At 38.8% G+C, this 24,415-nt stretch overlaps 1 protein-coding gene across 5 annotated transcripts in view; it reads right to left on the reverse strand.

The window, feature by feature from the left end:
* mlec (malectin) overlaps positions 1–22,905 on the reverse strand; it is a 36,222-nt gene extending 13,317 nt beyond the window's left edge. For 2 of the 5 annotated variants that reach the window (XR_009826476.1, XM_062049707.1), the window contains exons 1-6: positions 22,728–22,904; positions 22,126–22,394; positions 13,094–13,272; positions 12,846–13,022; positions 6,131–6,188; positions 3,524–3,792 (exon numbers count right to left, since the gene is read on the reverse strand). Coding sequence is in view for 4 of the 5 variants with exons in the window: in XM_062049707.1 (XP_061905691.1) it covers positions 3,557–3,792; positions 6,131–6,188; positions 12,846–13,022; positions 13,094–13,272; positions 22,126–22,321 (846 nt within the window). In the remaining variant the exon portion in view is untranslated. Of the gene's footprint in view, positions 1–3,523; positions 3,793–6,130; positions 6,189–12,845; positions 13,023–13,093; positions 13,273–22,125; positions 22,395–22,723 lie in introns of all 5 variants that reach the window. The other 3 variants (XM_062049709.1, XM_062049710.1, XM_062049708.1) reach the window with 3 other exon arrangements.
* Between the last annotated feature and the right edge of the window lie 1,510 nt (positions 22,906–24,415).

Raw genomic sequence — 24,415 nt, forward strand, 5'->3', positions numbered from 1 at the left:
CTGACTGCTGTCCAGAGGACCATCAACGACACCCTCCTGATGGAGGGTAAGACACAAAAATACCTTTCTAAAAGAGCAGGCTGTTCACAGAGTGCAGTTTCAAAGCACATTCACAAAAAGTCTGTTGGAAGGAGGAAATGTGTCAGGAAACACTGCACAACCAAGAGAGAGGACCGCAGCCTTAACAGCATTGTGAAGAAGAGCCGCTTCAAAGACAGTGGACTGAAGCTGGAGTCCAGGGGCCGTACTTATCAAGCTTCTCAGAATTACTCCTAAGAAGTCTGCTAAGAGTTGACTTAAGAGTAAATAAATTATTCGCTGAAAGCTGCACTTAAAAGTTAGTTATCAAGCGTCTTACTCACACTTTCAGCGAAGTGTAGGACTGAATCTTAAGTGTCACACTCAGAGCTGAATTACGACATTACTATGTGCCGTAAACGCAATTTTAGGTGACGTCATTTCTGTGTCCATAGAAATGACCAATCACGGAAGGGAATCCGTTGTCTAAGAATAAAGAAATATCTTGGAAATATTTAAGTGGACAATGGGAGTGTATATTTTGACAATAAACTACAAAACAAACTAGTGCCCACCGGCACTCACGCTACCGCTCCCTCTCTTCTGTCGCCCACACACTCACTGACGTCACTCACCTCACGGCCACACACATACGCTACTGTCATAACATTTTCTTTCCAATTCATTAATTAGGCAACTAATTTGAAACTGGTGTGGGTGGCTCTATATATACTAGCCCACTGCAGACACATGCAGAAATCAACATGGAATCGAAAAGTATTAAATCTGTGACAAAAATAATACCCGCTCTGTCTAAACGATACCGTTTGATCAGCTGCTCGTCATCAAACAAATCCAGAACATCGTTCCGCTCCCCTGAACGTTCGCGCACGTCTCTCTCGCCTCAGTGCCATCCCCTGCTGGCAACTCCTAACCACTTAAGACACCTCTGAAGGTCTCTTAAATATCGTGGAGAGTAGGAGTGATTCTTAGACTTAAGAACGTTGATAAAAAGCTTTTATTCTTAAGTTTGAGAGTAGGACTAAATTTCGCAAATTCTCAGGACTTAAGTGTAAAATGGCACTCTAAGAAGCTTGATAAGTACAGCCCCAGGTATCAAAAGCCACTGTTCACAGACGTGTCCGGGAAATGGGCTACAATAGTCGTATTCCCGTGGTCGAGCCACTCCTGAACTCAAGACAACGGAAGAAGCGTCTGACTTGGGCTATGGAAAAGAAGCACTGGACAGTTGCAGAGTGGTCCAGAGTCCTGTTTTCAGACCAAAGCAAGTTTTGTATTTCATTTGGAAGTCAAGGCGCTAGAGTCTGGAGGAAGGCTGGAGAGGAGCAAAATCCAAGTTGCATGAAATCCAGTGTGAAGTTCCCACAGTCAGCAATGGTTTGGGGAGCCATGTCAGCTGCTGGTGTTGGTCCACTGTGTTTCATCAAGTCCAGAGTCAATGCAGCTGAGGACCAAGAGATTTTAGAGCACTACATGCTTCCATCTGTTGAAAAGCTCTATGGAGATGATGACTTCATTTTCCAGCATGATCCAGCAGTGCCAAAACCAGCAGTAACTGGTGTACTGACCATGGCATTACTGTCCTCCATTGGCCTGCCAACTCCCCTGACCTGAACCCCATAGAGAATTTGTGGGGTATTGTGAAGAAGAAGCTGAAAGACACCAGACCATACTTGCCAACCCTCCCGTTTTTAGCGGGAGAATCCCGGTATTCAGCGCCTCTCCCGACAACCTCCCGGCAGAGATTTTCTCCCGACAAACTCCCGGTATTCAGCCGGAGCTGGAGGCCACGCCCCCTCCAGCTCAATGCGGACCTGAGTGGGGACAGCCGTTCTCACGTCCGCTTTCCCAGCAGCTTGCCTGCCCAATGACGTCATAACATCTACGGCTTTTAGAGAGTAGAGTGCACAACAAGGAGAGAGAGTTCTTGGTTTCTTATGTGGGTTTATTGTTAGGCAGTTTCATTAACGTCCTCCCAGCGTGGTACCAACACACAACAACACACGTCACGTTTAGTCTACCGTAAAGCAGTTCGTCTGCCGTGAACAGCAATGTAGTGACACTCTTAAACAGGACAATACTGCCACCTACTGGATAGCCTACAGAACACTGAAATTCAAGTATGTCTTTTATTTATATGTATAATAAAATAAAAAAAATATATATAGCTAGAATTCACTGAAAGTCAAGTATTTCATACATATATATATATATATATATATATATATATATATATATATATATATATATATATATATATATATATGAAATACTTGATTTGGTGAATTCTAGCTGTAAATATACTCTCCTCTTAACCACGCCCTTAGCCACGCCCCCCCCCCCCCCACCTCCCGATATTGGAGGCCTCAAGGTTGGCAAGTATGCACCAGAGCCAATAATGCAAATGAGCTAAAGGCCGCTATTGAAGCATCCATAACACCTCAGCAATGATTGCCTCCATGCCACGCCGCATTGATGCAGTCATCCGTGCAAAAGGATTCCCAACCAAGTACTGAGTGCATTCATTGACATTTTCAAATGTTTGATTTTGTTTTGCTGTTATAAATCTTTTTTTTGACTTGGTCTGAGGAAATATTCTAATTTTTTGAGATGGGATTTTTGAGTTTTCTTAAGCTGTATGCCATAATCAGCAATATTACAATAATAAAAGGCTTGCGATATTTCAGTTGATGTGTAATGAATCCAGAATGTATGACATTTTCATGTTTTTAGTTGCATTACAGAAAATAAAAGGATTTTATCACAATATTCCAATTTTCTGAGACAGTCCTGTATGTCTTTTGCATTATTACTACTATAAGTAATCACTATAACATGTACTTTGTGTTAATATTATTGGGTGTCTGGAACGGCTTGATTAGATTTACATTTTCTATGAGAGAATTTAGACTTTTGGATTGAATGAATAAAAACGGAGGTACCACTGTACTTTTATCATGTAATTACTGTCATCAGCACTTATTGGTTGAAGGTACGACAGGTAAGACCATGGCACGTGTACACAGGTAAGACCATGGCACGTGTACACAGGTAAGACCATGGCACGTGTACACAGGTAAGACCATGGCATGTGTACACAGGTAAGACCATGGCATGTGTACACAGGTAAGACCATGGCATGTGTACACAGGTAAGACCATGGCACGTGTACACAGGACTGACAGGACTTGAAACCAAAGACTCAAAAAGATGGTGGCTGTAATTCCATTAATTAATCTTGTGGTTTATTTGGATGGACCCTGTTGCTGTGCCCTCGTCAGGCTTGATGATGATGAGGAGTGTGAAAGGAAAGTCGGATGAACAACGCTTGCTCGTCTTCGCCACACCACGTGACCACAGTTCTTGGCGACTCCTGCGTTTCTCGTCTTCATATTGTCCTGCGTGGTGGACATTTTCCTCCACGTCGTGTGTACGCTCTTACCTCCTCCTCCCCCCCCCCCCGCCCCACCACAACACCCCTCACCTGTCACACAGTCTTCATGTCCGTCCTGGTCTCTCACAGCCGACAGAGGCAGAACAATGTGGGGATGAAGACGCCAAACGCCACCAGGATGGGGAACATTAGGCTGCTGTTGTCAGCCGCATACGGGTTTGGTGTTCGGGGGCCCGACTGGACCCTGGGCTTGGAATCTGGTGGGAGCTTCTTCTTCCCGACGTCATCTCCTACCTCGACATCTTCCTCCTCTTCCTCATGCTTCTCCAAGCCAGGGTGAGGCTGCAGTTTTGGTACGTCTGTTGACATGAAACATGTTTACAAGGGCTGAACAATGAAATCAATTTACATCCAAATCACAGTTTTTATTTATTCCAATTAAAAATCGATTAAAAAAAAAAAAAAAAAAAAGGTTAACTTTTGTTTTTTCTTAAGAATATATTTTTGGATTAAAAATGTTTGTTAATTTTGATACTGTTGCTTTCATTAATTTTTGGTTTTCCTTTTTTTAATACTGTATTTATTCATCCTAAATATTGTAAAGCTGGGATTGGGTTGGAGTTGCTCTATTTTTGTTTATTTGATTTAGAGATGTCCGATAATACCGGCCTGCCGATATTATCGGCCGATATATGCGTTAAAATGTAATATCGGAAATTATCGGTATCGTTTTTTTAAATTATCCGTATCGTTTTTTTTTTAAATTAAATCCACATAAAAAACACAAGATACACTTACAATTAGTGCACCAACCCAAAAAACCTCCCTCCCCCATTTACACTCATTCACACAAAAGGGTTGTTTCTTTCTGTTATTAATATTCTGCTTCCTACATTATATATCAATATATATCAATACAGTCTGCAAGGGATACAGTCCGTAAGCACACATGATTGTGCGTGCTGCTGCTCCACTAATAGTACTAACCTTTAACACTTCATTTTACTCATTTTCATTCATTACTAGTTTCTATGTAACTGTTTTTATATTGTTGTACTTTCTTTTTTATTCAAGAAAATGTTTTTAATTTATTTATCTTATTTTACAATTTTTTTTTAAAAGTACCTTATCTCCACCATACCTGGTTGTCCAAATTAGGCATAATAATGTGTTAATTCCACGACTGTATATATCGGTTGATATCGGTATCGGTTGATATCGGTATCGGTTGATATCGGTATCGGTAATTAAAGAGTTGGACATTATCGGAATATCAGATATCGGCAAAAAGCCATTATCGGACATCCCTAATTTGATTAACATTCTGTAATTTTTGCAAACAAAATTTCAAAAATAAATTTTTTTAGAAGACGTTTTCTAGGCCAACACAACGCAGCTAAGTCATACGTCAGCAGTCAAAAGAAGCTTTTGTAACCTGTAACCCGTTTAAAAAAAGTTTTAATATAACTTATAAATCAAATATGTTACGAAAATGGTGTTGAATCGAGAGTTAAATCTGAATTGAATCGTCACCCCAAGAATCAGAATCGAGTCGTGAGTTGCCTAAAGATTCCCACCTCTAATGTGAACACGAGGAGAGGAAATACCTTATGAAATATTTTACTGTAAATTTCAGACTATAATTGCTACTTTTACTGTAAATTTCTGACTATAATTGCTACTTTTGTCCTACGCTTTGAACCCGGCGACTTATAAAACGGTGCGGATAATTTATGGTTTTTTCTTGGCTGACTGCCATAATGCAAATAGTTGTCATAAAACACATGCAAATACACTGAAACGCTGTGTTAATGTTTGTGCTATGGCGCCATCGTTTGGACGAGCTCGCTCACTGCAGTTGTTGTGTGAACGTATACAGTGTTTCCTGCTGTTTAAAGCTTTAAACCGGAAGTACAAGTGGCGTTCCATCTTCTATTTGTCCATAGTGTTTTTACTTACATGGATTCTTCATTCATCACTCCAAGCAACATTTGTAAGTTTTCAAATATAACTAAAACAATTCTCACCTACTTAAACTGTCCCATGTGTGACGTCCGTGGGAATGTTTTCATGCACATTTGTACGTGCTATCGTAATGTGATGCAGCTAGTGTTGTTAGCGTTAGCTAATATGCTAACATGTTTGAGTGTCTGTGTTAGTATTGTTAATTTACAATGGAATTTATTTTGTATTGTTTCAGTTTCACAAATTCGTCAGTAAATTCACCAAGACGTCACCATGGAGTTACTGAATCTGATTGGAGAGCTGGCTTCTGCAGTCCAAGACGATGGCTTCTGTTTTGTATGATTAGCAGTTTTACTGCCGTGTTACAGACACCAATTGGAAACAAACACGCTATGTAAGTACACATTTTTAAACTCTTTCTGTATGAATAACTAATTTTACAACGCATGTATCTGCAGCATATAGTCCGGTGCTGCTAATATATGGAAACATTTAGTGGGTGCATTTTATGTACGGGTCCGCTCCTGAGTTGGGAAATACCAGTTAATATAAAAACAGACTCCAATTATGTCTGTGGCAGTCCAAGTTGAATAAAATAAACACATTTATGAAAAACACTGTCTTGTTTATTGGACTGACAAAACTCTGTGAAGACTTGGTGAAAAGAGCTAAAAGTAAGACCTAATCTAAAATACTAAGTACAGCAATAATTTGACATCTTTGGAGACCTACCTTCTGGTGTTCCTTTCATCACATAGAGAGCGCAGACCTTGGGGTTATCATAATATCCCTGAAATACAAAAGATTTCAGCAGCATAAAGCATTAGCATTAGAAGAATATAACACTTTTTAACCACTATGAGGTATTCCCAATTTACTAAAACGTTTTTTCTTGAAATGAATCCATATTCTAAAAGTACTTCAGGCTGAAATAGATTTGTTTGTTTACACAACGCCATTATTTAATCAATTAAAAATATATATATACATGTAAATCAGTGCTATCCAATGTGCAGCCCAGAGGGCATTTTCTGCCCTTAGGTCATTTTATTGGCCCTGAGCATATTGTAAATATACATTTAATTCATTGATGATATACTATGAAATATTACACTAACTAACTTTGTAACCTATAAAACAAAGCTAACATGAGATGGTTTATCATATATTGACTTACATCCGATTATCTGTAATGTACAAAACATACTCGTAGGCCTACTCAGTGGCCTACGAGTGTCTCTCCTACAGAGAGATGACAAACACTCGCACATGTAGAGACAATCTTTTTTATGTAAATTGTCTCTACATGTGCGAGTGTTTATCATCTACTCTCGGTATTCCAGGCGCAGGAGTGATCGCAAGACTTGGGCCAAAAGTCAATAAAATTAATTAGTTGAACAATAAATGAACCGGATAACTTTGTTGACATTGATAAATTGCCAAGTCCGTCGTGTGCATTTGTCTTTGTCCTTCGCTTTCAAACACGGTGCAAGAGTGTTAGTTCCGTGCATCGTCTCAGCACCCAAGCATGGCTATTCAATAGCAGAATTAAATGAGTGAATCATCTTGTCACTCATCTACAATTTTTATCTCAGTGGGCGAAGGTGGGACCGCTACTTACGCACACACAGGATGCACTAACAGCACCGCAATCGAACAAAAAATACAAGGAAAAACAGATGATTGCAAAGCCAAATGTCCAGTGTGGGACTAGATGGGCTTCAAACCAATTAGCAAGGTGAGCCCATCAACAGAAACGAGCCAACAAGCACGCCCAATTTGTTGAAAAGTGATAGCAACAAGCAAAAACCTAACAACCCTCCCACAGCAGGTTTTTCCAAATGGGGAAAAAAAAGAGGTTCAATATTTATTGAAGTTACATTTTTGCTACCAGAGACAAAGTCAATGTTATATTTATTGTTTGTGTACTTATATAAGATACCAGTAGTTAAAAGTTATTCACCTTCCAATTAAAATGGTAAAAAACAATTTAAAAAAAAGATTATTATTATATTATCTTGCATTTGAAAGAAATGCTTGAATATTTATTATGATTACATTAGTGCTTAATTTGGTCTCAAACTAATGCTGATAATCACAACGTTTATCGGCAATAATTTGTTGAACAATATATCTTCCAGCAAAATGTATTATCGGCCCAGGCATAGCGATTACATTCATTAAATGACATGATTTTGTGGATTATTTTGGAGTCTTTCTAGTGCTTTGTATTATGAAAGTTAGCAAAATGGTACAGTGCTGCATAGGGATGATGTTTGATAAGGAATTATCGAGTTCGAGCCTATTATCGAATCCTCTTATCGAACCGATTCCTTATCGATTCTCTTATCGAGTCCAGATAGGTTGTTGTATATGGAAAAAACCACACAATATTTGGTTTAACAAAAGCTCACTTTTATTATATAATAAAAAAATAAAATCTAATAAATAAATAAATATTGACTGTTACCCACCTAAAAAAATAAAATAAAATAAAAGAAATAAATATTGACTGTTGTTACCCAAAGTATATTAAGTGGGATTTTTCAGAAAAACAAATATATACAGTAACACAAAAACAATCTGTCTCTGTGATCACTATAGGTGTATAAATAATAATATAGTGTTAAATAAAATCAGTCCCTTGGGCACAAAACTGAAAATAATACAGCTCTCCAAAAAGTGCACTTCTGCTGCTATTGGAACATAACTGTTTGTTTTGATGCTTTGACATTTTTGCACTTTATTTCTTTATTGAAAGAAAATTCTATGAAGAGAAAAGTTGTTTGCAAATGTGGTTACAATGCTAAAAAATGAAAAGTTAAAGCTAAAAAAAGAAATACACTTTGAGTTAACATTATTTCTTTATAGGGGGAAAAATGTTATGAGCGAGAGAATATAACAACTACACTACCCAGCATGCAACGGGAGTTACGAGCATGCGCGGTAGCCCCGAAAAGTGTTGCATGTTGCCACGCTGTGAAAGTAAACGTCAAGAACTCAGCCAACACGCCTCGTCTGCATTATTTATAATTAGACAGACAACACATCTACAGTGTGATTTTGTAACGTTTACAAGGAAAGAAAAACAAAAGTTCAAAAAGGGACATATGTTGTATATATATGTATGTGCTGCAGTGTTGTATATATATGTATGTGCTGCGGTTGTTTTAAGAACGTTGCGACAGCTGCCGTAAAGGAGGTGCGTTGCTAGCCTGGTTGCTATGTTTCCGGTTGGTGGTAAAAGTGTTGGTCATGTGTTTTACCCTGCTAAAATCTCTCAGTAAAGTTATTCGATGGATGATAGCTTTTGTTTTGAACTTTATAACACCTTGGTGCGCTTTTTCCCGTCCATTGTTTTCCTGCTTTCGCTATCTGCGCCTAATGACTGAGCTACGTGACGTCAATTCTTGTGATGTCTCACGGAGCATTTCTGGTCGGGACGGGATTCGAATAAAGAATCAACTCTTTTCCTTTACTATAGTGGTCTCGAAAACGGGTACCGGTTCTCAAAAAGGGATTCGAGTCCGAGGACTCGGTTCTTTTCTTATCAAACAACCGGGAAAACCGGTTTCGAGTATCATCCCTAGTGCTGCAATATATATTTGTGCATATTGCTGACGAATAAAGAACCAAACCAAATGACCTCTGACCAATCTCTTGTTGGCTCAAGATTGCCACAATATGTATTTGAAAGGCTAATTGTCAATGCAAACACCATAAATAATGTTCTCCTCACATTCTATTTCCCTAATGTGTTTTAACATTGTTAATAAACTGTTTATCCATTGTGCTGGACATCACACAAGGTGTTTCCCCGGTTTTTCTTTTCAATTGTTTTAAGGGACTTCCTGCGAAGAAGGAGAGACTGGAAAGAAATGAACAAGGATCCTACATTTTCTGACTATTTTGGCACTTTTCACGACGACAACTCTTGACCATCACCACACTCTTGAACATCATCTGGCAGGGTAAAGTACCTTCTGAAAAAGATGATTTGCAACTGCAGACGACTGCTCGCAAGACAAGATAACCATCGCTAACCTCCAAACTTAAAAAACCCCCAGCATAGACAGACAGGAAGAGAGTCGACAATCAGGTAGTCAACAAAAAGTAATAATGATATTCAATAATATGGGAGGCAGGTGGAACAAAGGCTTTGCGAGGCTGAAAGATATGGGAGCTAGGCACGATAAGACGGCAAGAGGACATGACATTAGGGATGTTCCGTTCAGGGTTTTACGCTGTCCAATCGGATCATCCATTAAAGACGTAAGCCGATAACGATACTGATCACATTAATTACCAATTAAACCCCTTCAATTAAGACCAGAGCTGCCACAAATAGTCGACTAATCGTTACTAATCTTTACTTTACTTACTAATCTTTAAATTACTAATTAAAAAAACAGTCCCTATACTGATGCCTATACTTTTTACTTTGAAATATTCACGATTAGACTATTCTCTTTTCATACTTACATTTGGTTAAACAAAATCAAGTCAACAGTACAAGCAACAACTATCATGTACTACTTATTTAAATAATTTAGTTTTCGTCCTGAAAGTCTTCCTGTGTGCAGGAAATGTATTCTCTGAATTTGTAAACAATAACTAAATTGACAAAAAATATCGAGCTAATCATGTTATCATTGATCACATACTGATACTACCCAATATCGACACCACCGACATATGGAACGATCTGCAATCCCTTTGCGTGTACGCCTGGACACAACAAAAGACTAATGTTAGGTTCTCTCTATAGACTCTTAAAGATCTAAACTCATTTACATACATACAAACAAGCGATGTATACAACATAATGTGACAAGAATTGACAACAACAAAAATCACTCCATATTCTCTGCTAGAGTGCTACCATATCCTGAGTTATTGTGTCTAAATATGAGGAAATAACTACAAAAGTAGACTACATTGACTAATTGTGTTACAAAAAAAGATGAGTTAGCATGAGTGGATACAAACATTTAAAACTGCCATAAAATCATGGCTCAGCTCAACCTCTACCTGATCTGAACCAAAATTGATCCCCAGCAACTTTCCAAAGCATTAAACAGATTTATATGTGATTATAGTGTATATATAATTATATGTGGTTATAGTGTAAACATATTTATATGTGGATATAGTGTATATATATATCTACCGGTATATGTGGTTTATATATATTTATGTGGTTATAGTGTATATATATTTGTATGTGGTTATAATATATTTATATGTGGTTATAATGTATATTTATATGTGGTTATGTATATTTATATGTGGTTATAGTGTATATATATTTATATGTGGTTTATATATATTTATATGTGGTTATAGTGTATACATATTTATATGTGGTTATAGTGTATATATATTTATATTTGGTTATAGAGTATATATATGTATATGTGGTTATAGTGTGTATATATATATCTATGTGGTTTATATATATTTATGTGGTTATAGTGTATATATATATATATTTATATGTGGTTATAATATATTTATATGTGGTTATAGTAAATGATAAATAAATGGGTTATACTTGTATAGCGCTTTTCTACCTTCAAGGTACTCAAAGCGCTTTGACATTATTTCCACATCCACACACACATTCACACACTGATGGCGGGAGCTGCCATGCAAGGCGCTAACCAGCAGCCATCAGGAGCAAGGGTGAAGTGTCTTGCCCAAGGACACAACGGACGTGACTAGGATGGTAGAAGGTGGGGATTGAACCCCAGTAACCAGCAACACTCCGATTGCTGGCACGGCCACTCTACCAACTTCGCCACGCCGCCCCTATAGTGTATTTATATGTGGTTTATATATATTTATATGTGGTTATAGTGTATATATATTTATATTTGGTTATAGAGTATATATATTTATATGTGGTTATAGTGTATATATATTTATATGTGGTTTATATATATTTATATGTGGTTTATATATATATTATTTATATGTGGTTATAGTGTATATTAGGGCTGCAACAACTAATCGATTAAATCGATTAAAACCGATTATAAAAATAGTTGCCGATTAATTTAGTCATCGATTCGTTGGATCTATGCTATGCGCATGCGCAGAGGCTTTTAAAAATTAAAATAATTTTTTTTTTTTTTTTTTTAAATAAACCTTTATTTATAAACTGCAACATGTACAAACAGCTGAGAAACAATAATCAAAATAAGTATGGTGCCAGTATGCTGTTTTTTTCCCAATAAAATATTGGAAAGGATAGAAATGTAGTTTGTCTGTTTTATCCGATCATTAATCGAAGTAATAATCGACAGATTAATCGATTATCAAATTAATCGTTAGTTGCAGCCCTAGTGTATATATATTTTTTCTCATTCTGTTTTGCACACTGTTGGAGTCAACATGTGCATAGTCATGTACATAGTGTCATGTACATAGTGTATATACCCCCAAGCCCCCATTTTTTGTATATGTTGTTTTTCAAATCACCTGACATGTATACTGTGTATATGTACATCATTTATCCATTTTCTTTAACTTAATTTTTTATATACATGTTACAGGTTATATATCTTTTATTATTGAATGTATCAAATGTGATGAATATTTAATGGACCACAATGGAAACGAGCCTTTTGGCTTTTTGTGACATCCATTTGCCTTTTTAAAGCATTACATGGATTACATTCTTTAAGATGTCAATAAACTTCTCAATCAATCAATCAAAAACAACACTCAAACTATTTATTGAATCACAAATATCGAAATTCAACGATATAGTGAATTTGCAAACTGTTAGTCATGTAATAAAGTCAAACAATCACCTGCAACCTAAGAATGTAAAACAATTATTCTCAACAAAAGGAGAAATATAACCTTAGAGAAAACAATTTGAAACATTTGAAGCCACGTAAAACACTTAAAACCTCTAGTATATCAGTATATGGAATTAAATTATGGACTGGATTAAGCTAAGAAATCAAATAATGTACCAATATGATCCAGATTAAGATCAAAGAAGAAGAATCCTGATAATCATCTTGAACATGACAATCTTATTTATCTCATTATGTGAATTACAACTTACTTCAATATTTTTTGACAACTTTATTCTTTTTGGAGATAATTGTGTACAATTTTAGAACAGGAAGTCAATTAAATGTGTTAGTAATTGCTATGGAATGGAAAAGGGGTAGGATTAAATACGATCTGCTTCTTTCCACTACTTTTCGGACATGTTATTAGAAACTGGAAATATGTGATGCATCACATTGTAACTGTAGTAAAATAAAAATGAAGTTAAACCATAATCATTACTACATGTCGTCACAACCCATTAGAGGGGATCCATCCCTATTAGCTGTGCTCTTGGGATAAAAAGCCGCCACCATAGATTCGACTGATCGTCAACGAATCAGGAGTAGACTATAAAAATCCTAGCCCTAGAACTTACCTTTACAAACTCAACTGTGAGCTTGCCGTTGAAAGTTGACACCTCTCCTTGTACACTCAGCTTGCCCCGTCTAATGGAGAAGGGCACTATTTCATCATGTGCGGTGCTGTGACCCACTCGCTCAAAGATATCTAGGTCCTTCACCACCACATGGCCATTTAGTCGAACGTCAAACACCTGCAACACAACAATGTCTGTTAATAAACAAGCTCCTTTCACTTTAGCACGGTTCAATGTTGTCGCCATACCTTTTGCTGTGACTGGGCAAAGTAAACCTCTGCATACTTCATGACTAGTATATAGTCGCCTTCGTCACGAATGGGGATGTCATATCCAAAAGTGTCTTCATTGTAGCGCTCGGTCTGGTAGAGAACTTGATCCTCAGGGCTGGAGCGGAGGATCGGCAGGCGCATCCCATAATCCGATGCTACAAAGAATAATAAAAATCATATTTAAAGGGGAACTGCACTTTTATTTGAATTTTGCCTATCATTTACAATTGTTATATAAGACAAGAACACATTTTTCTTTTTTTATGCACTCTAGCAAATACTAGGGGTGTAACGGTACGTGTATTTGTATTCAATCGTTTCGGTACGGGGGTTTCGGTTCGGTTCGGAGGTGTACAGAACGAGTACACATGCTAGCAGCGACCGGGCTAGGACAACATGTAAAAGCCAGAGCTGCCTCGTTAAGATCTCCCGTTTGGGAACACTTTGGCTGCGCGATACAACAATGGAGGACGGAGGTTTGCCGACAGCAGCTGCTTCTTTCCTGCTTCCGGCTCCCAGACCGTAGTCGAGGAGCGCAGGGGAGACACACCTCCAGGGCCCATGTATTCTCGGGGGCAACACCCTTCACTTTACCCGGCAGCGGGTCTCCACAGCTCCGGACTCCAGGGTAAATGACGAGTCCCGCGATTAGTTGCAAATCGTGGCTTTATTGAGGTCTTGCACACGGCCAATCCAACAAAACACTAGCCACTCCCCGCACTCATGCTACCGCTCCCTCACCTCGCTCGCCCACACACTCACCTCCCATGCTGTCACATATTAACGGGCCACACACACACACATACACATACGCTACTCTCATAACACATGCTAACCCATTTGAAGCGTCACCACCGCATTCAAGCAGCCTCTCCTCGGCGAGTCAGGCAGGGCTAAAGCAATAACAAATGTTTTTATAGCAGCATATATAAGACCATCAGTGTTTCCCATAAACGGCCAATATACCTGTGGCGGTGGGGGCGTGGCTATGGGCGTGGTCACCATGACATCATCGAGTAATTTGCATAATTTACTACAGTGATATGATTTTCTCTAAAAAGGCTCAAAAAATGTATACTTACTAATTAATAATAACAGTTTTGCTTTAAACGTCCATCCATCCATCCATTCATTTTACAATATAATTACAACACTTTATGTACATATTTATATACAGATTTGAACAATAAGTTATTCACTGAAATATATTTATTAATTGTGGTTCTTACAAAAAATATATCTTATAAAATATAAAAGCTAAAATATCTCAAAGCTCTGCCCCTTTAATTAGTGCATACTAAATAATTTAACTTTAGCCTACTACTACAACCATATTATTTACCAGCAACATAAAGTGAAACAGAGGCAGAGGTGTCCTGCCACAGTCAGTAACAAATAAACAGAAAACAGTAGTGGTGGTAGATAGACACAGAGCTTCATCAAACATCTGATCCACTGAACAAAGAGCTCCAAAAATCTTGAACTTTAAACTGCCATCAGTTTTACTCCCTACACTTAACCATGTGTTTCCTACTGCCTGCAGACTTTGCACCCTTTGTTATATACACATGTTGTGTTTCTAATATAAATACATTTAATAAAGTCAAATACAAATAAGGCAACAAGAGAAGTATCCTACACTTCTCCTTTGTAAAGTAAATCTGAACAGCCGATATGGGCATCTACATCAACTATATGATTTGCCTGAGAAGCTGGACAGGACAAAAAATCAAAAATCAAAAATATTTTTTTATTTTTTATTTTTAATTATTATTATTTTTATTTTTTTTAATTTGTGGCAGACGTAGTTCTTTCGTGGCGGGCCGCCACAAATAAATGAATGTGTAGGAAACACTGACCATATTGCATTAAAAACTAGATTTTGAGCCACTTCTATGGTGGGAGAACAATGAGCCCATATATCCTCTTACTGCCAAGTTAGCCAGGCTGGGGGGGAAAAGAAAAATTAATCTGAGGCTGAGTTGACTTGAAACTGGTTAATGTTGCACTTTTTATGTTTTTAGAAGAAAAGTTTTGTAATCTTATTTAATCTGAGCAACAACTTGAGGCAGTTTAATGTTGATTAACGTGGACCCCGACTTAAACAAGTGGAAAAACTTATTGGGGTGTTACCATTTAGTGGTCAATTGTACGGAATATGTACTGTACTGTGCAATCTACTAATAAAAGTCTCAATCAATCAATCAGAATAAGCACTTTATATGTAGAAAGGTTTTGTTAAGAAACCATTCTGAGCCTTATCTTATTTAGTTTTGATTTGATATATGTTGACCACATGAACCCTGTGTGTACTATACATGTATGTTATGCCATTGTTTACAAATTTGGTAAATAAATAACCAAAACATTTATATTTTGTTGTTTTCTTACTGTACCAAAAATGAACCGAACCGTGACCTCTAAACCGAGGTACGTACCGAACCGAAATGTTTGTGTACCGTTACACCCCTATGGATGATGAATTATTAGGATGATGACTCTGGAATCAACACAGTAGTTAATACTATGATCAATGTTAATTCAAATACTAAATGTGGGTTATAAATAATAATGGAAGTACAATTGTTTGTATAGAGTATATAAATTGGTACAAAGGTTTAACATGTCTACAAGGATATTTCACATGCCTTTACTGTGTATATAATTGAACTGTGTTTATGTTATGTATAATGTGTATTTATAATATGTTGTACAATGGACATTCAATAATTTTCGGAAGTTTATTTTGTACTTGACATTGTTTATAGGGTTAGGCGCAATAAGTGTTCAACTTCAGCCTAAACCCTTTCGGTCTGCAACATTTTCATTTTCAATTTAAGAATGTACAACTGTTTGTTTATTTTGTTGACGATTGACCGAAGAATAATAAACTTGAATTATAGGCAAAAATTCAATATAATCGCAGTTCCCCTTTAAAGTAAGGAACATTACTGTATGAATCTACTGAAACACCACATTGCACTTGTGCAAGCTCTGACCTTTTCCCCTGCACTCACTGAAACTGAACCCTGCTGTGTCAAATGGCAAACTACTACATAGTTTCAAACTACCACATAGTTTGCACTGCAGCTTGTTCTAGCCATGGAGCAAACAATTTGATCTTATCATCACCTGCCTCTCTGCAAGCATGCTTGAGAGGGGGCGGCGCTGTATTGCTGACTCCTCATTATTTCATAGTTATTTGCGGAAACTAGACCATGCAGATGTGTCTTCTGGAAATGTACACTATATTGCCAAAAGTATTTGGCCACCCATCCAAATGATGAGAATCAGGTGTCCTGATCGCTTGGCCCGGCCACAGGTGTATCAAATCAAGCACTTAGGCATGGAGACTGTTTCTACAAACATTTGTGAAAGAATGGTATGGCGTCACATTAGTACCAAAAATCCAAGCGCGTAAAAACTGTTATCGTGCGCTGATTCTCCACTTCGTGCGCGCGCGTGCGTGGTGCCTTTGTGCGCGCGCGCGGCGCCTTCTGCCGTGCGCGGTGCCTTCTGCCGTGTGCGGCGCCGTCTCGGTCTGTGCGCTGTCATGTTTCATTTTGGTACTTTGGGGGCGGGCATGCTTAGACCGCCCCTTCTTTCTGATTGGCTTTGAAAAAAAAAGTGAAAAAAAAAAGAAAGAAAGATACAACTTCAAGTAGGTTGTAAAAAAAGGCAGATGAAGTGAAACTATAGCAATGCTTTTCTTTCCACTCTCTCCTGCACACAGATACTCATGTTATGAGAAGTATATTGTTTCAAAAATATTAACATTAATTGTTGATATTTTAAACATCTTTCAGATTACATTGCTCGAATTCAAAAAACACTTTACTACACAAATATTAGGCCCAATGTGCAAGATTATTCTATTAGTATTAGTTATTTGTATGTTTTATCATATCTTAGCTTATTTTTATGTTTTATCATATCTTAGCCTATTTTGATATGGTCTTATTATATTTATATTTCAGTTTTTATTGTATTTTATTTTATAGTTTTTCATATTGTAGTTTATTTTTATGTTTGATTATATCTTGTCTTATTTCATATTATTTTTGGACTTTTACCTGATGTGTATTTTAATTATTTTTAATCCACTTATTTGATCATCTAGTGTTTCCTCACAGAACCCTCTGGATCTCCACGTCCAGAGGGTTCCTGTGATTGGCTATTGTCATCGTGTTGTTATTATTATTGTTGTTGTTGTTTGTTTATTTTTATGTACATGTTTGACTGTCTTCATGGGGTGTGGGTGTTATTTCTCATTTTGTTTTTAACTATGTAAAGCACTTTGAGCTGCATTTTAAATGTATGAAAAGTGCTTTATAAATAAAAATGTATTATTATTATTTTTAGTAATAGTACCCTTACGTTTACTCCAAAGCAGTTCAATAACTTACCTCTTTTTCAGCCAACATTTTTTTATCCATTTCTTCCTCCGTAAATCTTGATACATATTGACGATGACCCGCCCTGCTATACTTCTGATTGCTCAAAGCCAATCAGAAAGAAGGGGCGGTCTAAGCATGCCCGCCCCCAAAGTACCAAAATGAAACATGACAGCGCACAGGCCGAGACAGCGCGCGCGCAGAAAGGCACCGCGCGCGCGCAAAACGAGACAGCGCGCGCGCAGAAAGGCACCGCGCGCAATAACAGTTTTTACGCGCTTGGATTTTTGGTACTAATGTGACGCCATAGAATGGGCCGCTCTCAGTGATTTCCAGCGTGGAACTGTCACAGGATGCCACCTGTGCAACAAATCCAGTCGGGAAATCTCCTCGCTTCTAAATATTCCAAAGTCGACTTTATTATAAGAAAATGGAAGAGTTTGGGAGCAACAGCAACTCAGTCATGAAGTGGTAGGCCAGGTAAACTGACAGAGAGGCGTCCGAGGAGAACGCTACATCTCGGACTGCATTGTGCCGAGTGTGAAATTTGGTGGAGGGAGAATTATGGTGTGGGGTTGTTTTTCCAGGAGTTGGGCTTGGCCCCTTAGTTCCAGTGAAAATAACTTTAAATGCTCCAGGATACCAAAACATTTTGGACAATTCCATGCTCCCAACCTTGTGGGAACAGTTTGGAGCAGGCCCCTTCCTCTTCCAACGTGACTGTGCACCAGTGCCATAAAGACATGGATGACAGAGTCGGGTGTGGATGAACTTGACTGGCCTGCACAGAGTCCTGACCTGAACCCGATAGAACACCTTTGGGCATACTTGCCAACCCTACCGTTTTTAGCGGGAGAATCCCGGTATTCAGCGCCTCTCCCGACAACCTCCCGGCAGAGATTTTCTCCCGACAAACTCCCGGTATTCAGCCGGCGCTGGAGGCCACGCCCCCTCCAGCTCAATGCGGACCTGAGGGGGGACAGCCATTCTCACGTCCGCTTTCCCACAATATAAACAGCTTGCCTGCCCAATGACGTCATAACATCTACGGCTTTTAGAGAGTAGAGTGCACAACAAGGAGAGAGAGTTCTTTGTTTCTTATGTGGGTTTATTGTTAGGCAGTTTCATTAACGTCCTCCCAGCGCGGTAACAACACACAACAACAGCAGTCACGTTTAGTCTACCGTAAAGCAGTTCGTCTGCAGTAAACAGCAATGTTGTGACACTCTTAAACAGGACAATACCGCCATCTACTGGATAGCCTGCAGTACACTGAAATTCAAGTATTTTATTTATATGTATAATAAAATTTAAAAAAAATAAATATATATATATATAGCTAGAATTCACTGAAAGTCAAGTATTTCATACATATATATATATATATGAAATACTTGATTTGGTGAATTCTAGCTGTAAATATACTCTCTTCTTAACCACGCCCCCCCCCACCTCCCGATATCCGAGGTCTCAAGGTTGGCAAGTATGTCTTTGGGATGAATTAGAACGGAGACTGAGAGCCAGGCCTTCTCCACCAACATCAGTGTGTGACCTCACCAATGCGCTTTTGGAATGAACGGTGGAAAATTCCTATAAACACACTCGGCAACCTTGTGGACAGCCTTCCCAGAAGAGTTGAAGCTGTAATAGCTGCAAAAGGTGGACCGACATCATATTGAACCCAACGGGTTAGGAATGGGATGGCACTTCAAGTTCATATGTGGGTCAAGGCACGTGGCCAAACACTTTTGGCAATATAGTGCAGTGTTTTTCAACCACTGTGCCGCGGCACACTAGTGTACCGTGAGATATTGTCTGATATTATGTCATTTCACCTAATTGGGTTACAAATATTTTTTGCAAACCAGTAATTATAATCCGCCAATAATGTGCGGTTGTTGAGTGTTTGTGGTGTCTAGAACTCGGCAGAGTAACCGTGTAATACTCTTCCATATCAGTAGGTGGCAGCAGGTAGCTAATTGCTTTGTGGACGTCAAGAACGTGGTTTGTTGTGATCACAATATGCAGACGACAGCGGGAGGCAATGTGCAGGTAAAAAGCTATCTAATGCTTAAACCAAAAATAAACAAAAGGCGAGTGCCGCTAACAAAAGGCATTAAAGCTTAGGGAAGGCTGTGCAAAACAAAACTAAAACTTAACTGGACAGAATGCTGGACTACAGCAAAGACTTACTTACTCCATACATGACATGACAATCAACAACAAAATACGAGCGCAAGACAAGAACTAAAACACTACACACAGGAAAACTAGTGGTGTAACGGTACCTGTATTTGTATTGAACCGTTTCGGTACGGGGGTTTCGGTTCGGTTCGGAGGTGTACCGAACGAGTTTCCACACGAACATATTAAGTAGCCCCCTCCGCTTCCTTCTGCCTCTGTCAGTCCTCTACACAGCACCCGGCATTGTCCCACCCACACAACCATCTGATTGGTTACAAACAGAGCAGTAACAGCCAATCAGCAGTGCGTATTCAGAGCGCGTGTAGTCAGTGCTTAGCGTTTAGCAGGTAAGCATCAGGCAGTGGACTCTCCCCAAATGATAATAAACACCTCCCAGTCAACTACTAGTAACATCACTATGAGCCCGTTGACCTTCTAGAAATATAAAAGGCAGCTCAGCTCGCTCGCAGTCCTGGCTTGAGGTGAAGGCTAATTCGCTTTTAGCGTAACGTTAGCTCATTTTGCGGTGTGTGTCTGTGTGTGTGTTATGGACAGCAAACCCCTGTCTGTCTGTTATTTCACTTTACCTTTTTCTGTGTTGAAGCAGCAAAAAAAGACATTATGTTAAATGAAGAGTTCCTGTCTCTGATAGTTGATATAATAATGTAAGTGCATCATTAAGCCTACATGAACTCCATGGTGTTCAGGGATGAATAGTCTCTCCTATTGCTATTGTACTATTTTTTCAGCTATAGTTACATGAATCATTAGTAATGCAGCAGCCTAGTTTTGAATGGCAGGGTCCCTGCTATCACATGTTGATAAAAATATAACATTTACATAATAAAAATCAACTACAGGCTTCCCAAATGCTGTAATAAATTAAGCATGATGAGTTGACTTGAAACTGTTCAATTATGCACTTTTTATATGTAGAAGAAAAGTTTTGTCATTTTATTTAATCTGAGCAATAACTTGAGGCAGTTTAATGTTGATTAACGTGGACAGAATTATTATAGTTTTCCCAATGTTAGAAGGATAAAGCCAAATGCCAATACGGCCGGAGTAACTTATAAAGTGACATTTGAAATCTCCCGGGTCGCAGTATGATGACGTATGCGCGTGACGTAGTCAGTTTAACGGAAGTTATGGTACCCCGTAGAATCCTATACAAAAAGCTCTGTTTTCATTTCATAATTCCACAGTATTCTGGACATCTTTTGCAATTTGCTTAATGAACAATGAAGGCTGCAAAGAAGAAAGTTGTAGGTGGGATCGGTGTATTAGCAGCGGACTACAGCAAAACAACCAGGAGGACTTTGTTGGAGAGCAGACGCGCTAGCCGCGACCTCACCTTGACTTCCTACGTCTCCGGGCCGCAAAACGCATCGGGTGAAGTCCTTCGTCCTTCCGTCGATCGCTGGAACGCAGGTGAGCACGGGTGTTGATGAGCAGATGAAGGCTGGCTGGCGTAGGTGGAGAGCTAATGTTTTTAGCATAGCTCTGTAAGGTCCCGTTGCTAAGTTAGCTTCAATGGCGTCGTTAGCACAGCATTGTTAACCTTCGCCAGCCTGGAAAGCATTAACCGTGTATTTACATGTCCACGGTTTAATAGTATTGTTGATTTTCTATCTATACTTCCAGTCAGGGGTTTATTTTTTTTGTTTCTATATGCAGTTAAAGCACGATGCTATCACGTTAGCTCGTAGCTAAAGCGTTTCGCCGATGTATTGTCGTGGAGATAAAAGGCACTGAATGTCCATTTCGCGTTCTCGACTCTCATTTTCAAGAGGATATAGTATCCCAGGTGGTTTAAAATACAAATCCGTGATCCACAATAGAAAAAGGAGAGAGTGTGGAATCCAATGAGCCAGCTTGTACCTAAGTTACGGTCAGAGCGAAAAAAAATATGGATTTCACTGCATTCTAGTCCGTCACTCTAATGTTCCTCGTCCACGAATCTTTCATCCTCGCTCAAATTAATGGGGTAATGGTTTCGAATAGCTCTAGCTGCGTTGAAAACAATAGGAAAATATAAGGGAATGAACAACTGACAACGTCACACTACTTCCGGTAGGGGCAAGTTTTTTTTTTTTTATCAGACCAAAAGTTGCGAACTTTATCGACGTTGTTCTCTACTAAATCAAAAATATGGCAATATCGCAAAATGATCAAGTATGACACATAGAATGGATCTGCTATTCCCGTTTAAATAAATAAAAATTCATTTCAGTAGGCCTTTAAATTCATATGCAACAATTGCGAGAACGCATTTTTACTGTCAATATTTCATTTTTGTATGTTTTCTGCTGGTTTTCAATGACAAAAATGTGCTTTGGCTCCAAAAAGGTTGAACAGCACTGATATAGTGCATGTTACTGACTGTCAACACCCGTTTGTCAGGTAAGCAACTCAACATCCGTCACTCACCTTTACCGACTTTCCCTTCCAAGGGGTCCTTTTTGAAGTGGATGCCGTGCACGTCCACATGCGACTCCCCTCCGGCGTTGACAGCCCAGATCACCCTCTCCGCCAGGCTGGGGCCGCCGCCGCCGCCGTCCGCCCGACACCGCACAAGCACCGCCGCAAACAGCCCGGCGAGGAGCTGCGCCGTGAGCCGCCGCATTGTCACACACACGCCGCCTGGTCGCTCCTTCACACGCAGACAAGCGGCGTACTTTGACTCGGAAGTGAAACACCTTCAAGAACCAAAATGCACAAACGATTTAGCGCGATTTCCCCAAAAATGAGCTAGCAGGCTGGACGGGATGACATGCAATATGATATGAGTGGTTAGCCAGGAAGCTAGCACAGCCACTAAAAAAAAACAAAAAAAAACGCACGACAAAGATATTAACATTTAAGAAGCAAACGACGAATGTACATGTATGATAATACATATCTTATTCAAATAAATGTAATAGTAGTTAAGTAAAAGTAACGTTATGCTATCTAGCTAACATACCTGTCTAACCAGAAATACGTGGTCTACTTCAGTGCGGCTAACATGCATTCAAATGTGTCTTACCTACCTGTCGCCAAAGGTATGAATGTTGTCAAAGTGCGTGATAAAGTCCCGCTAGATACACCCAACTGCAATTTCTGCGTTCATATATTGTAAGACGCTAAAAGTCTTCAGTCTGCAACACTTGACGACTTTCATTCAAAGTGTGTGCATCTCCACGGGCTGCTGGCTGCTGCAGCGCTACCTAACGCGGCAGATGAGTGACGGACCGACTGACCAATCACAGCGTCCGATGTGTCACGCTGCGAACCAATCGCGTCCTTCTGCATGGACGTGTTCTCTCCTCTGGCACGCCCACGGCTGTTAAAACCATAGACATGTTCTAAGGGTACGCAGCATGGAGCGCTGCTGCCTACTGGCGCTGACGAGACGCGGGGCCGCCATCTTGGAGTGGTGATCAGTGCAATTCATTTGGCAGGAGCACTGAACATTTAATTCATATTACCTCACTAAATACCACTGATTTTCACGCGCTTTTTTTGTCATACGTGTAGCTATGATAAAGGACACATGTTTTATTATTCATGGTTTGCTTAACAGTAATAGAATATTCTTATATGCTATAAGTCACCAGACGTCCCAGATCAAAACTGGGAATATAATCCCAGAGAAGGGGAAAAAAACAGTCAGCTATTTTGAAGTTGAATATGATTAGGTTATATATACATGCGTATATCCTATAGACTGTATCTCTGTTGCTGCAGCAGCAGAGAGTTTATTCTGTCTTGACACTTTGTATTGATATTTTGTATTACATTCTTCCCTTAAATGATCATGTTTACAGTGATTGTTTTATATGTATTTTTTATGTATGTTGCTTTGGATAAAAGCGTCTGCCAAATACTTCAACATAAACATACATAAACACCTGAAAGTCTTTATATCAGCTAAAACCACCAATCTGTTTCACTGGATTCAGAATACAACCAAATTCTGTCTTACCCAACAATGCTAATATTTGAATATTGTTACTTGAAGCTAGACAAAATTTAGACTTGTATAATACTGTATTATACTATACAGTATTATACTGGTTAGCTAACATATATTACCCCCCCCTACACAATCTGGACTGTGGTCCGAACTTTTACCCCTGTTGGCTTTTACAATCTTTATCTTCATCATTTATTTCAACTTTATGTTATTCAAATATGACATTTTTAAATGTAATTAATTTCATTGACAAGCAATTCTATTATGGTCATACTCTTGTTTGCTAGCTGCTAGGATGTCAGTACTATTGAAGATCTTTGCTCCTTCTCAACTCTGTGCTAATATTCTTTTCACAAAATACAACCAATAGTACGTTAATGTTAAATCTTACTTGTGAAAAGTAATCCCCCGATTCCTATTTTCAACAGTCCGCTCATTTGAGCAGGAAAACGTTGAACACCATCTTTGTTTTCTACCTGTCAACTGTCAGTTTAGCATCTTTGTTTTCCACCTGTCAACTGTCAGTTTAGCATCTTTGTTTTCTAGCTGTCAACTGTCAGTTTAGCATCTTTGTTTTCTACCTGTCAACTGTCAGTTTAGCATCTTTGTTTTCCACCTGTCAACTGTCAGTTTAGCATCTTTGTTTTCTACCTGTCAACTGTCAGTTTAGCATCTTTGTTTTCCACCTGTCAACTGTCAGTTTAGCATCTTTGTTTTCTACCTGTCAACTGTCAGTTTAGCATCTTTGTTTTCTACCTGTCA

This window comes from Entelurus aequoreus, linkage group LG06 (genome assembly GCF_033978785.1).
Source record: "Entelurus aequoreus isolate RoL-2023_Sb linkage group LG06, RoL_Eaeq_v1.1, whole genome shotgun sequence".
In the NCBI taxonomy this organism is placed as follows: Eukaryota; Metazoa; Chordata; class Actinopteri; order Syngnathiformes; family Syngnathidae; genus Entelurus; species Entelurus aequoreus.